The 15,866-nt window shown below is 47.4% G+C and overlaps 1 protein-coding gene across 10 annotated transcripts in view; it reads right to left on the minus strand.

Moving 5' to 3' along the window:
* The window catches only part of IQSEC1 (IQ motif and Sec7 domain ArfGEF 1), a 300,151-nt gene that overhangs the window by 136,381 nt on the left and 147,904 nt on the right, over window positions 1–15,866 (minus strand). For 4 of the 10 annotated variants that reach the window (XM_054281171.1, XM_054281172.1, XM_054281182.1 and 1 more), the window contains one exon: window positions 2,645–2,689. The exons of the other annotated variants lie outside the window; for them this stretch is intronic. In XM_054281171.1, the coding sequence (XP_054137146.1) occupies window positions 2,645–2,689 (45 nt within the window). The remainder of the gene's footprint in view (window positions 1–2,644; window positions 2,690–15,866) is intronic. 10 annotated transcript variants of the gene reach the window in all.

The raw sequence follows: 15,866 nt of genomic DNA on the forward strand, positions 1-15,866 counted from the left end.
GCTGAAGTTCCTCCTGGAAGGTTGGAAGGCCTCGCTGCTCACAGGACACCACAGCACACAAAACAAAGTGCACTAAGTGGCCTCCACGCCAAAGCTGGGGGGAAATTCCTGGGCTGCACAAAGAATAAGCCAAATGTTGGTGTTCAAGGCTCTGGCAAAGCAGATGTCCCTCCCTGCCCCTCGCAGGCATTCCTGGTACCACCCCCGAAGCATCCCTGCCCCACCAGGACAGGTGGGAGAGCTCACACAGAGCCCTCGGGCTTGGGGACACCCTGTGACAGCCCAAGGTGTTGGTGACGAGCTCTGCAGGGATGCCCAGAGAGTCAGGACATAAATCCAGGTCTCTTCCTTCCATACTGACTTGAAGGGCAGCTCTGCTGCCTGGAAACCTCCCAGAAACTCAAAACAAAGTTCTCTGGCTGCAGACAGCTCTCAGGGTTCTGCACTCCCCCGCAGATGAATTCTCATCACCATTTATAAAATAACCTTTTTTTTGGTTATTAAGCCACTCAGAAGCCAAAGTATCCATGCAGAAGGGTAGGAAGAACTTTGCTGTTCTCTTAATTCTCTTTATCCTGACTGTCCCATCTGCACATCTGTTCCCTGGGCTCACACAACCACTGGCTGATCAATTTGCTACAGAAGATGACAAATCCGCCCCAAATATCTGCAGAGATAATTTAATAAATTTCCAGCTAATTTGGAACAGGCCTGGCAATTCACCCCTCCAGAAGGGCCACATTACAATTTAGATACTAGGAAACAAAATATGTTTAGATGCCAGCTGAAAGCTGACAGAGTCCAACTCAAAATATCCAGAATAAATCCTGTCAGGCTATGAAAGAAATTGTGCCAACCAACATATACACAGATATAATATGCCAATTTTTACATATTTTCCTCTTTATAATGGACAGAAGCAAGATATTTACATTAATCTTTAGTCTTTCCAGCACTGAGTGGTTCACTAAGGGGAAATAGCCCTTGTGATGGGGACAGGAAATTTGTGAGCAGGTAAAATGCAAAAAGAGTGCCCTGACTAGGAAATACCTGACAGGACATGGGGCCATGTTAATTGGTACATCCCATTTTCTGGGCTGTTCAAAGGCCAATTTACTCAACAGGCTCATGAGAACACATCCAGGAACAAGAAGCCTCCATTATCTTTCATTGTACTTAATAAATAATGGCCTTAATTCTGTGTAATTACAGCTCCAGAGCAGGCTAATTTGACCTGCTGAAGTGGACTGGGTATCATGTGCTCTTCCCTCTATAACTATTTAACACTAAGAAAAATTCTCAGTTTTATCTGATAAAATCTCAACAGTTTTCTTCAGTTCCTCCTCTGTGATTGTTTTGCTCCGGATTTTTAAAAGTCCACAAAATTATTCAATTTGTAGTTAAAGAGTGGCATTTTTACATCCTTGTCTGGGATTATTTCAGCCCAGCCCTCAACATTCAGAAGGATTTACTGCATGAATCTAATTCTTCCACAATTCTCACTGATACCCTCCTCCCATGGAAAAAAATACTCCATGGAAGAAAAAAATTGTAATAAAATCTATTTCCAGCCTGCAATAAAGGTGGCAGCAATACCTGGCTCTGGTAAATCACACCCCAGCATCACGGTGCTGTTGTTAAAACAGATTTGCAGAGGAGCAGAGCAGGGGGAAGTTGGGATTTTTCCTGCATTGTCCTGCCAGACAAAGGCCCAGTGTTCCCATCACACTGGCAATGGGACAGAAGTACAGTGGGCACTGAACGTGGTGCAGTGCTGCTGTGGGAGGACAAGGGGAATATCACAGCACAGGGGGAGGCTGCTAGGAAATGGCAACAAGGCAAAAGCTTCACTTTCAGAACAGTTTACACTGGGTAAGAATGGAAGATTAATTACAGAGGGGCCTTAATTTGAATAAGGTTAAACAGAGCAGCTCCCACCGTTGTGTTCAAGCAAGGTTCAAATGACATCATGTGGGAAAAAGTCACATCCTCAACCCAGAGCATCTCCAAAGGAAGACTTGTACCAAACCAGCTGCTGATTTGAGAGGGAGGGACCCTGCCTCAGCTTTATCAAAGGAATTCTGTGCCTTTGATGCACTTTTCAGTGTGCAGGGAGGAGAATAAAAGATGCAAGGTACCCATTTGATATGCAGTGTTAACAGGGGCAAACATCTCTTTCTAAATGGAGTGATCAAAGTGAAACCCCAGTTCTGGCAGTGCCTCCTGCGACAGAGCTCCCTGAAGGGTGGGTGCTTTTATCAGAATGCTGAGCGACAGAAACACCAGTGACATCCCCACACAACTGTCCCCAAGGCAGCACAGACCTGCCAGGACAGGACAGGTCAGATATTGGCAGCATCAAGGTTGTAAAAATCTGAGAGAGAGGTGGTTGGTGCACAGACACCTTCTGTCCCTCCCCTTGGTGCCCCTCCCAGAACAAACCCAGGCTTGCAAGCTAGAGCTGAATTTCAAGAGGAAATCCTGGAAAGGAGCAAATTATCCACTCTTAGGAGTATCCAGCCATCAGGTCAGTGCCTTTGCTGGCTGGGCAGGGCAAGGTGAAGCTGTGAGATGAGCAGCTGGTGAGAACAGGGCATTTCTGTCAGCTCAAACCTACAGCTAGCAGCTATGATTGCTACAGTACCTGAGTGGGTCAGTTGAGACGCTGCTTCCTGTCTCCAGGGAAGTCCTGAGGTGACAGCAAAAGAATAAAATTATGAAGCATTAAAGTAGAAACCAAATTAAAGCATGAACTATTCAAAAATTCCATGTCCTTAAATATCAATGACTTTACATTCTCTTCTTTCTTAGTGGCATTTCAGAGTGCTTAGCATGCCATTAAACATGAGAGTAAATAAAAATACCCAACCAAAAACCCATCACCCTTTCCTGGATTAGAGAAGAGGGAATATTAGAGAAACATTTGCCTGAATAAGCCACAATCTGATCAATTTTCAATATTCTAAAAGCACTCCATCCTTCTGAATGTGAGTGACTTTTACACTCTGGGGCTTTCTGCTCTCTGCCCAAAAAGGCACCTGTGGAGTTGTCCTGCAGAATTATTGCAGCACAGAGTTCAGGTAATTGTAGGAACTGAAGAAGTTCTCTGATTATGCTGACTTTTGAGCAGCAATATTTAACATGCAGTGTGGTGTAATTACCCTTGCTCTTTATGAGCATGACTCCAGGTTTATTATAACAACATTATATATATATATATATTTAACATGGGGTTATATTTTGAGGGTGAAGCCAGTTTTTTTCACAGGCTGTAATAAAACATCAGCCAAAGCCCCGTCATTTTTAAATGGTTACTTACACTCATCCATTTCTATCCCTTACACAAATGGCCTTTGCTCACAGAGCCATAAACATGTACAGTCCATGGAGGTTCATAAAATTCACATTAGAATTGCATTAATTATATTTACAGCAGCCATTCATAGATCAATGGCAAATCTTTACTTTGAATCCCAAGATTCCTAATTTGCTTACAGAAATAAACAGAGTGGTGTGAAGGGAGGAACCCACAACAGCAGCAAGAATTAGCTGTACAGAAATGGAAACAAACCATATTGTCCAAATAGCTTTTAATTAAAGCACTAAAGCTTGAAAATAGATCTGGGGAGCTTCTGCCACCCTGTGATTTGTTTGCTTCCCCAACTCAGGGTCTGTGGATGGTGCTGAATTTTGAGGGGGTGGCTCACATATGCCAACCTTGTGGCTGGGTGTTGGTTTAACCATGGAAAAGGGTGAACTTCATTTACTTATAATTCAGTTTCCTGCTTCCCTCCGTGTGCTGTGAGGTGCCAGCCTGCTCACTCAGTGGGGCTTTGCCTTGCTCTTAACCCAGACTCGCAGAAAAAATCTGCTGGGAGCAGTTTTGGCCCTTGGTGCTATGAATAAATGTTTCTCAGACAGTGTCTTTGTGCAGCAGGGCTGTGCTGTGCATACTGAGGAGATGCTAATTAGCAGTGATTAGCCCCAGCCCCAGCACAGCCCTGGTGACACTGAGCTCTCCTGACCTGGGCACTCCTTGCACAACCCCCAGGAGCAGGATTACAGCTTCATTAGGAATCCTGGCTCTCCTTCCTGAAGTCAGGCATCCCAGGTACTCCCCAGCACCCAAACCCTCAGTCAGGACAGGCACGTGTATTTCTAGCTATAAATGCACCTATTTTAATACATAAAAATAATATCTTAATACATAAATAATGTATTTTAATATGTAATAAATAATGTATTATATATAATATATTATTATACATTAATGAATACTATATAATATATATTTATACATTAATATATAGAAATTATATATATATATTTAAATATATATAAATACACCTGAGAGCACAGCTCTCAGCAAAAATGCCCCTCTTAGGGTCACAAGCCACAGGCTCGTCAAGGCTGGGAAAGCCCTCCAGGATGACCCCTGGCACTGCCAGGTCCATCCCACCACGTCCCCTCAGCACATCCAGATGTTTTCTGAGCACTTCCAGGGGTGCTGATGCCAGCACTGCCCTGGGCAGCCTGGGCCACTGCTTGTCAAACCTTTCAGGGACGAAATATTTCCTAACATCCAACCTAAACCTCCCCTGCTGCAACTTCTATATGTTTTTTTTGGGTGAAGATCAGATATAGGAACAGTGGCAAAGACAGGAGAAGCTTCTGGAGGTGATGTGGAGAAATTCCCTGGATGAGACAGATCCCCACACTATGGGGAGGAAGATGGAAAACAAGCCCCACACAGGAGGGCTACACCCCACAATTGTTATAGCCCAGCCTTTGTACCGGGCCACCAACCCAGCCTCAGCCTGGCACTGTGGAAAACCTCCGGAGCAGTCTGACAACATGAAAACCAACATTTAGTGGCCACAAAACCCCCAGTAGAAACAGGAGAAATCAAATTTAAATTCTACCAAAAGATCTGGATTTAGGGTACAGAAAGTTAGTTAATTCTTATTGAATTTACAGAATAGTATAATCACCTCATCACTCCCCTTCTTTCTTCCCAGCTAAAATCCCATTTAAGTCTTTTGGTTTCTTTCCAAACTGCTCAAAGATGGAAAATTAATTAAAAACATAAAAATAACCCAGATTCTGAACACAATGTCATTAAAGCTGCAGCAAACCAAACATCTCATTGCACACGGGGTCACTTCAGGAATGATAAAAATATATCTCATTTAGGTTACTTCAAAATAAGGTTTGTTAGTTTTGTTCTGCTTTTTAACAAATTGACTGGACAGGAAAATAAAATACTGCTGTGAACAAAGTGAGCTGGAAACTCCTGTTTACTCCTAATGGGCACTGGCTCAGGACATTTGTAGCCCAGAAAGAAGCACAGACAATATCTAATAATGAAGCCATTAAAAAGATATTGTTAAATATAACAGACTTGTCTATATATGTATAATTTCCATTGGCATTAATAAAGATAATTATAAAGATTCCCAAAGTACATTAAGTGCAGAACTGTGCCCAAGGCTTTGAGTGAAAATTGAGCTGAGACAGAGCACAGACTACACAACTGCCTGGAATTCTCAGGGAATGCTCCAAACCACCCTGGGGGCTGTTTTGTATCTCCAGTTGGTTTCCATGGAGTTTGCAAGGTCCTTCCAGGTGTGCAGTGGAGGAATCTGCCCCAGTTCCACCATGACTCAGCTGAACCATGCACATTCCTGGCATTTCAGGGAGAGGCAGAGGGATGGTGGCATGAACTGGAACTAAACTGGGCACACACAGGGATTATTCACTGCTAACGTGGTCAGCCTGGAACCTGAAGAATGTGTGCAATTGTTGGTAGTAACAACTGCTGTCAAGGCTAAAAGGATTATCCAAAGTATGGATATCCTCAGCTCCTGGGTGAGGAGCTTGCCCAGAGCCCCCAGCTGTGTCCATCAGCACAGGAATCCTGACCAGCCCACTTCTGCAGTGCATCATGCAGGAGAAAATACAAATATTTCCAAGAAACCATTGGTCTAAAATCCAGATAGTAGGCTTTGGGTATCCACAGACAAAAACTATAAACACAATTCTAGTCAAGAGTTCTGTCCTGGAGCACAAAACAAGGCCACAGGCTCCAGCTCTTGTTATTGGCACTGTGTGGTGAGCAGAGAGCATTCCCAGCAACTGGCTGTCTAAAAGACCTTATTCCACAATGGTTTAGCAGATTTGAAGGGAAACACACAATTAGCTCTTGGCATCTTGAGCCATGATCCAAAGCTCTGGTTTATTTTGCTTCTTTTGTGATGAAAGAAACTGGTTTTTGCAAATACAAAAATCAGTATGACTGCAGATTATTTTGGAAACAGTCCAAGATGGAGCTCCTTATATTGTGTGACATAGAGAGGGTAGGGGATGAACAGTACAGAAGTGAAAACCTCCAGAGGTGTTTAGCTCAGCAGTGACAGCAGACAAGGAGTGTTACTGATCTGGGGCTGCCACAGAGCCCCCCAGCCTCTCCATGTGCAGCAGGGACAGTGGGAACCACTGAGGATTTGGAAGATGTCCCTGTGACTGCAGCAAGCCCCAGAGTGACAGAGCCATCCAGAACTGGCTGAGGTGAATGAACAGGGACAGTCACTGCAGAGCCCAGCCCCATGCCCACACTGCAGCCTTGGGTTCACCTCTCCTGAGGGAGGGCAAAGTTCTGAGGAGGCTCTTGCTGGGCCGAGGGGATAATCCTGGGGGAGTCCCCACTCTGATGGCTCAGCCCAGCTGCCCGCCCTCCTCAGGGTCCCCTGGGCAGCCCCACCCTGCTGGCTCAATTTGCCTGGGTAATGCTGAGCTGGGGCAGCAAAGTCCCTTCCCATCAGTGCAGATGGCTGCAACTGCTTCATTAGCTGCTCACCAGAGGACAGAGGAGACCCCAGCACTACTCCCTTACTGCTGGCAGAGCCTACAAATAACCACACAGCACAAGCACACATCGTGCAAGCAGCCAGAAAAATATCCAATTTGAGAAAAGCCAAGATATTCTTCTGGCACGGAAACGCACAGTGGTGACAGATGAAATAATTGCAGTTGAAGCAAACCCCCAGCTTGATCCCAAATAAAGACTGCTTAAATATATCATCTTTTGGCTAAGAAGGGAGATTCACTTGGAGCATCAGAGTACAAAGATATGCTGTCTGCAGACGGCAGCTCAGAGGGGTGTGAGGGGAAAAGGCAGCTCTGAGCTCTGTCAGAGCCTCGGTGCTCGCAGCACTGCATCCCTCTCACACCGAGGGAAGGAATGCAGAATAACACATTAAATATTTAAGACTCTGTCTGGGGTGTTGCTCAGCGAATAATTGCTGCTGCTTGGCACAGTTTCTGCCCAGGAGCTGGCAGCTCACGGAAGAAAGGGAAACCTGCTTGCTGCAGGCTGGTGCTGTGATGCTCCACATGCTCACATACAAAGGAGGACTAAACTATTTCTTTGTATTCCAAAGTGCAGCTTCACTAAATGGAAATCTTCAGCCTTGCTTGAGGATGGTCTGGCACAGCATAGACCCCAGTGTCACCGCTCCATTTGGAAGGAAAGCCCAAAGCATCCAATCCCAACAAGCAGAAAGGAGAGGACAGAAGGATCATCCTCAGCCAGGACATCCCATCCCCCAGAAACAAAACTGAGATGATAATCCAGCCATTCAAAGAAAATCATCCCTTCATGTCCCTTGGCAGAGATGTGGGAGGGCTCATTCCAAAAACCCCACAGGCCCTGAGCTCAAGGGACCCAGGGCCTGGCAGTGCAGCTCCTGTCACACTCCTTCACCTGACCTCCCCAATAAAGGCTCAGAAGGAGCAAACTGAGGGCAATTCTCACTGGGGATCAGGAGCAGAAGCTCTGAAGGGCTTGGTCTCCTCCCAGAGCTCAGAGGGATCTGAGGGAGCCCCTCAGCGACATCGCTGTGGTTGGAGCGGCCTTCACCAGGCCTGCAGCCATGGCCTGCAGTAATTAACCCACATTAACAATGGGAGTCAGCCCGGGCACTGCCAGGGGCCACAGCACTCCTACCTTCCCCTTGGCCTCAGCCTTGGCACTGCCAGGCTCCCAGGGCATTGCTGCCTTCCTCCTGGCCCTGGCCTTGGCACTGCCAGGCTCCCAGGGCACTGCTGCCTTCCTCCTTGTCCCAGCTTTGGCATTGCCAGGCTCCCAGGGCACTCCTACCTTCCCCTTGGCCTCAGCCTTGGCACTGCCAGGCTCCCAGGGCATTGCTGCCTTCCTCCTGGCCCTGGCCTTGGCACTGCCAGGCTCCCAGGGCACTGCTGCCTTCCTCCTTGTCCCAGCTTTGGCATTGCCAGGCTCCCAGGGCACTCCTACCTTCCCCTTGGCCTCAGCCTTGGCACTGCCAGGCTCCCAGGGCACTGCTGCCTTCCTCTTGGCCCTGGCCTTGGCACTGCCAGGCTCCCAGGGCACTGCTGCCTTCCTCCTTGTCCCAGCTTTGGCACTGCCAGGCTCCCAGGGCACTGCTGCCTTCCTCCTGGCCCTGGCCTTGGCACTGCCAGGCTCCCAGGGCACTGCTGCCTTCCTCTTGGCCCTGGCCTTGGCACTGCCAGGCTCCCAGGGCACTGCTGCCTTCCTCCTTGTCCCAGCTTTGGCACTGCCAGGCTCCCAGGGCACTGCTGCCTTCCTCTTGGCCTGGCCTTGGCACTGCCAGGCTCCCAGGGCACTGCTGCCTTCCTCTTGGCCCTGGCCTTGGCACTGCCAGGCTCCCAGGGCACTGCTGCCTTCCTCCTTGTCCCAGCTTTGGCACTGCCAGGCTCCCAGGGCACTGCTGCCTTCCTCTTGGCCTGGCCTTGGCACTGCCAGGCTCCCAGGGCACTGCTGCCTTCCTCCTGGCCCTGGCCTTGGCACTGCCAGGCTCCCAGGGCACTGCTGCCTTCCTCTTGGCCTGGCCTTGGCACTGCCAGCCGTGGGTGCTGTGGTGCTCACTCACCCTCCCTGCCGGGCCAGAGTCCCTGGGCCACCCTGGGCCACCCTGGGCCACCCTTTGCAGGGACAGAGCAGGGCTGGGGCACAGGCAGGAGCTCCCAGAGAAGCTGCAATGGCTCTGGCAGCTGCACCAGCACATGCAGTGCAGCAAAGCTGCCTCGGTGCAGATGTAACAGTGGAACAGCCCCGCTCCAGAGGATCCCGCAGGATTGTCCTGCCCTGCTCCTGCAGGTGAGTGGGGCAGAGGGAATCAGCACTCCATTGGGAGCAGTCATTGGACACAACCTGAAAATACACCTCCAATTCAGCCTTTCCGCTGGTCAGACAATTTAAAAGCTGTGAGCAGTGGCAGCTGAAAGAGCTGGCACTGCTCACCTATGAAAAGGCAGCTTTCAGAGGCCAGGGCCTTAAAGGATACCATGGAAATTCCTGCCTCTCATTTTCTCTTCTCATACATTTTGTCCCAAATATCTTAATGAACCATTTAGACAAGGCAGTATTTAAACACGTGTTTAATGCTGCTCTTAGAAATAAAAAAGCTTTCCTTGCTTGGGGCTGAAGTAAATTGCATTCCCAAATCTGGGAATGTGCTGGACCCCTGGCTGGCTCTGATGTGCTCCCAGCACTGGAAATGGGAAGCAGCTCCTGCCTGTCCTCAGAGCTCAGCTTGTTTGCCCAGATCACTCACACACAAGTGTGCCCAAACACTCATTTTTACAGCATGCTTTCCAAATCAAAATACAATCACAGCATATCAAAGAGATTTTAGATCTGTAAGAAAAACAATGTCCAGGAAACAAAGCCCAACATGACCCTGAAAGGCAGGAGGAAATAGCCTGACTAGCAAGGCTCAGCTGGCTTCCTTAATTTCAGAACACTCTGCAAAAGTGAAATTGAATTTCTGTGCATGGGCAAGAGAATTACATTAACTAAAAGCCATTTGTGCTTGCAAACTTGGGACCTGCATTCCCAGAGCAGTCTGCAGGAGTAAAACGGGGGGACCTGAGGAAGCAGAAATGCTGTAATTTCTGATTTGTACTAACACACACCCCGTACAGTGAAAATATTCCTTGAAAAATTAAATTCCAAAACCTGCCATGAGGTAAATTAACTCCAACAACAACACCTAGAGGTTAATGGCCCTGATGTTTAGGATTTCACTGCTGTGACTGGCTGGTGTTCATGCAGCCCAGCCTTCTGCTGGGTTTTCCAAAGGAGCTGCAAGCCCCCAAGCCCTGAACTCTGAGAAGAAAAATAACTTTATCAGGGGCCCACTCCAGTGACAAGAAGCAGTTTAGAATTTATTATCTGCTGAACATCTACCCAGCGTTGTTTTTCAAGGTGCTATCTTGCCAGAGGAACTGATTTCATATTAAAATATTGCAGTGATGTGGTTTTGGCTTTGTTAGAAGTGAAGCCCATCATTTAAATTGCACTTATTCCCAGAGTTACACAAAGATCAGATGTTTATTAACAAGCTTCACTACTATTTGCAGCTCAAATTTAGAACCCTGAAAACAAAACCAAGCCGTACATGTGGCATGGGAATTGGGGTTTTCCAAAGAAGGAAGAGAAGGAGCATTGTGATAGCAGCAGCCAATTGTATATAACTCAGTTTGAAGACATTAAAGCTTCCAGATCTATGTTTAATCCCCTGTGAGGCCAAGGTCCAGCCTGCTAATGTAATCTGAGAGCTGAACTGTTTGAAAATATCTTGTTCAACAACATGGTTGGACAAACTTGCTCCCCACCAGGAGGCCTCACTGGTGTCCCTGGCCAGCAGCAGCTTTCCCTTTTTGTTTGTGCATCTTCTGCACAGAAAGTGATGCTTGTGAGAGCCACAAACCCCAAAGCACTTTCACATTATGTGTAAGGTTCCCTGATGGCTGTAAATGGAGCACTGGGAGTACCTGAGTTTGGCGAACTGCTCTTCTCTGGGTGAGCAAAATCCCAGCCAACAGCCCAGAGAGACACCCTGCACAATTCCCAGGGACCACAAACATCCCAGGCCCCCAGGTGTCCTCCCATGGCATTGGAGACCACCCTGCTGAAAAACAAGAGAAAACAAAGACCACCCTGCTGAAAAACGACAGAAAACAAAGGCTGGGGAGTAACCCTGACATGGAGGTGGAATCTGTGTTTGAATCCCACGTGTCCTTTCAGCAGCTCTATCACTGCCCTCCAAAAGCAGCTCCAACAGCTCTGTGCAAGTGATGCAGGAAGGATAAACCCTCCCCAAGGTGAGCACACCATGAACACACCCCATCCCATCCCCTCCCATCGCCTCCCATCCCATCCCGTCCCATCCCATGGCAGACTCACACAGCATCACCTGAACTCAGCCTGTTGCTGTTGCTGCAGGTGTGTTGAGGCTGCACACTGTGACAGCTCCTGCTGGCTCTCAGGGCTGCCTCAGGGACACATTCCCCTCCACTTTTCCCCTGGATTTAGGCCAAAGTTTTGTTTCTCACCTTCCCATCAGCAGCCCCTACGTGCCCAGCTCAGAGTGGGATCTGGGGCACGCCTGCAGCTGGAGCAGCTCCCTGCACTCTGCATCCCACAGGGGCAGAACAGGGCTGGGCAGGAGATCCACAGGCAGCAGGAGCTCAGCCTGCAGTGCCAGGGCTCACCCATCACCTGCCATGACAAAGCCACTCGTTCCTGCAGCTCTCCAGAACCATCAGCATTGCCAGTTCAGCATTCACATGACTCCCAACCTGTTTCCATCCATCCCCTCCCAATCAATGAATATTCCCCTGCACGCCAGTGCTGCTCCTCTGTGCTCACCCAGCATTTCACAGGAGCAGCACATTACAAGACTCTGTGGATCAATGAGCATCCCTCTTTTGTTTCCCAGGAAATACACAGAATTACACATGCTGCTAAGTGCATTCAAAGACCTACAATCCATATGCTGCTTCCCTATTATTCAGCAAAGCTGCATTTATTATCTTAATCCCATCATTTCTCAAAAGGAAAATTGAGAGAGATATTTCTGATAAGTAGATTCAATGGCTTAAATTCTAGTGCACTCTATCAGTCTGTCAGAGGTTATGATGCTTCTTTTTAAAGACAGAAAACAACTTCTTTATCACTCCACATGCACAGTCGATGTTTCACTCCTCTGCAGGCTCAAACCTACAGGCTGAAAGCAGGGTTAGATTTTTTTAAAAATCATCATTGCTTTCTGGAAGCAAAGGCTTACAAACCTAAGTTAAATAACATGCAATTAGCAAGCTAGCACAGAATCCAAACCCAAACCCAAGTGGAGCTATGTCAGCAGGTCTGTGGCCAAACAACAGAACGTGGCGTTAGTGGTGTGTGTGCTGGGAAAGGGATGGGCAGCTACAGAGCAGCTCCTCAGCTGAAAGGAAACAGGATTTTCCAGCAAGTAAACTGGCAATTTACTTTTATCAATTTACAGTAATAATAATTTTCACTGCCCTGAATTTTGATATTAAAACAAACCAGTTGAAACCACAATAAAATGACCATGGGATTTACACAATTCAAGAGCTCCCCAGTGCTCCCCATACTCATCCTAAATTCCAGTACTTACAGTTGAACAGCTCAGGGTTTTGCACCCATGAGAACTCCTGCATCTTCAGTGCAAACCCAGAAATCAGGATGTGCAGCCCTAGATGCACCCAAAGGTTCTGGCTGTGCTTGGATGCAGCTGGATGTGTTTGGAGGCCAGCCCTACCTGGAAAATGCTCTGTGTTCATACACACACACATACACAGAGTGCTGAAATTCTATGGAAAAACCCTCAAAACACAAAGAACATGGAAGGAAAATGTCAAAGTAAGCTTTAAACGAGTCTTCCCCATTTCTCAGTTTTACTCAAAGACCATTTCCATCATTTACCTTTTCCACAGCAGAGAATCAGATGGAAGAAACACCTGGCAGAAACCTGCCCATCTGCCTGGAGGAGGCACCACTTCACCTCCAGTTTTGACCTCCAGAGCCCCAGGTTTTCCACTCCAGGTTAAGATAAAGCATCTGACATGGACACTACCAAAAACTGCCTCCCAAATGCTCCTGCTCCTGACCAAGGTAATGTGGGCTTTCTGCAGGGGGCTCAGTGCTGTGGCCAAGACAGGTCCTGCAGTAATTATAAATCCCCCGAAGAGAGAGACATAGCTCTCCCAGGATTTTAGAAGCTGTGGGAAACTTAGAGGAAAGAACTCAAACAATTATTATGTCTCTTTCTGTAACCATTGTTTACAGATATGGTTCTCCAGAGTGTGCTATTCATAGTTCACTAATAGTGTGAGAGAAGATTCCTAAAGGCCAATCAGGTCTTAGTCCACCATTGTTTCTATAAGAACTGCAGATTTCTAATAATCAGGTGTCTTTTCATACCTTCTGATGATAGATTCTCTGTATCACTTTGGCTGTCCCCATACCCCTTTGGTGATAAGGTCCCTAAAAGGAACTTGAAAGCCAAGCTCAGCATCCATTTGGCCTCACCTGGAATGAAGTCACAGACTCCCTGCTGCTCCACTACACACCTGAACCTTTGCCTCCCTTCAGGGCTCTTTGATCATCCTTCAGTCTTTGATGAAAAGCATCAGATGAGTTGATAATGCCTATTTGTTGCTTTCAGCTTTACTTCTAAAAGCAGAGGCTGTTTCCTGCCTTAGCCTTGGCTGTTTCCTTCCCTCCACCAAGGGAGGAGCTGTTCCAACCCAAGGACAGCTCCTGTCCACGTCTCCCTTGGAATCCAGCATAAAAATAAACACAAAACTTCCAGTGAGCTCCCTCAAATCAGAAAGAAGAACAATTTTAAAAGATGACTCAATACTAAAGTTACAAAGTGTGGAAGAGGTTTTACACAGAGTGACTTCTGTGAGCCATTGAGAAGTTTGATAAGAGGATCCATGTTTACCCCTGAAAGAATCCCTACCAAGGTCGTTCACATAGAAACCAAGAAAGAAAGAAGGATAAATAAGTGAAACTTGTAACTGCTTATTCCAATAAACTCTTTGCTTGTCTCTTGTGACCAGTGAGCAAAGTGTGAATGTATGAGCTTTGTAAGAATGTAGAACAAGCATGCATGCTAGAATAAAAACGGGGTTTGAAGCCTTCTGGAAACGGAGTGTGTTGCTTTGTATTGTCTCTGTCTCAACTACAACAATAAAGAATGTCCCGGTGAGAAAAGTCCTGAAGAGCTCCAGGCACGAGGAGAGCACCTCAACCCCAGGCTGGACACTGAAGGCACCTCCAGCACTCCAGAGAGTGGTGGGCACAGCTGAGAGTGACCCTAACAAAGGACTGAGGTGACTTTAATGAGAGCAGCCTGGGCCCAGCACACAGCCTGGTCTGTCAGGGCCATCAGCCCGGGCAGGGACGGCGCTGGCAGAGCCCCCGAGCCGGGGACAGCTCCTGATTAATGACAGCCCTGGTTGGGTGACAGGGCAAAATGATTGGAGCACCATTGCCTGATCAAGATTAATTATCTCCCCACCCCAGCCCCTGGCAAACGCGTGTCGTAAAGCAGCAATTACAACTAATTGAATCCTCCGTAAAAATGAATTTAATTGGAGAGAGCAAGATGGATTTCAACGCTATCTCATTTTCAGGTGTGCAATGCTCCGGTGATTGGCTTGGAAAAAAAAATTCAGAGGTGAATGAGATGTGACATACTTTCTTTAGGATAAAATGCTTACATTAACGGGTCATAAATTGGGTTGATTTTATGCATTTGTTGTAGGAATGCATATGCCAAAGATCATTAAAGGCCAAAGAGCACACAAATAACATAAAAATAGCTAAATACTTGAATGGCTACAGAACAGAGAGGACTTGCTTGAAGAACTAGAAATTAGAAAGGGGCATATTTTCATTATATTGTTTTGTGAATTTTCTCTTGAATATGGGAAATAAACATAACTCAAAGGAAACAGCTTTTGGTTATTTGAAATTCCAACTTCCCAGCTTGTTTAGCAAATAAAGACAGTTATTTAAAATTTTCTCAAATCTCAGGTCTAAAGGGAAAACAGCAATACCTGTTTTTTACAGAAATGACTGAAATAAAACATGAATGGCACATAAAGGTGTTAGCTGGCACAAACAAGGCAGCCTTGCTCATCAGAATTCCCAGAATTCACAGAATGACTGGGTTGGAAGAGACCTTCAAGGTCATCAAGTCCAACCCATCCCCAACACCCCAACCAAAGCCTGGCACCCAGTGCCACATCCAGGCTTTGTTAAACACACCCAGGGATGGGCACTCCACCACCTCTCTGGGCAGCCATTCCAGAACTTTATCACTTTTCTATAAAAAACTTTTTCCTGATATCCAACCCTTGGTGCAGATTGAGGCTGTGTGCTCTGGTTCTGTCAGTGCTGCCTGGAGAAAGAGCCCAGCCCCAGCTGAGCACAGGCACCTTTCAGGGGCTGCAGAGAGTGATAAGGTCACCTCTGAGCCTCCTTTTCTCCAGGCTGAGCACCCCCAGCTCCCTCAGTATCAGGGGCTCTGGAACCCTCCCATACCAGCACATTTATTTCACAGAAACTTTACCACCAAATGTTTGCCTTGCACTCACTATGGAACCAAAATATTTTGGGTGAGGCCTGAGCAACCTGCTCTGGGGAAGGTGTCCCTGCCCACGGCACAGGATGATTGTTCAGGTCCCTTCCAGCCCAGCCCATGCTGTGATTCTGTTTCATTCCACGTCAGCTGCACAGTTACTCTCTCCTTCTGACCTTGCAGGATTCCAAAACCAAATCTGGCTGGCTCTGAGGAGTCCCTCCCATCCCCAGGAAGGTCCCCAGGGTCTCTTTGGAGGGTCAGTGCCTGGACAGCTCCGGGTCATGGCCAGGGAGCCGGGTGGTGGCGGGGCTGAGGAAGGTCAGCTCAGCTCATGGCTGGGAGCAGGAGGCTGGAGAGGATCCAGACACGGCCAGAAAAACTCTCCCTGAAGTCATCAATGGCATT

The sequence above is a fragment of the Melozone crissalis genome, unplaced genomic scaffold, assembly GCF_028551555.1.
Source record: "Melozone crissalis strain CALT ecotype California unplaced genomic scaffold, PUWL_Pcris_2 ptg000029l_1, whole genome shotgun sequence".
Taxonomy (NCBI): Eukaryota; Metazoa; Chordata; class Aves; order Passeriformes; family Passerellidae; genus Melozone; species Melozone crissalis.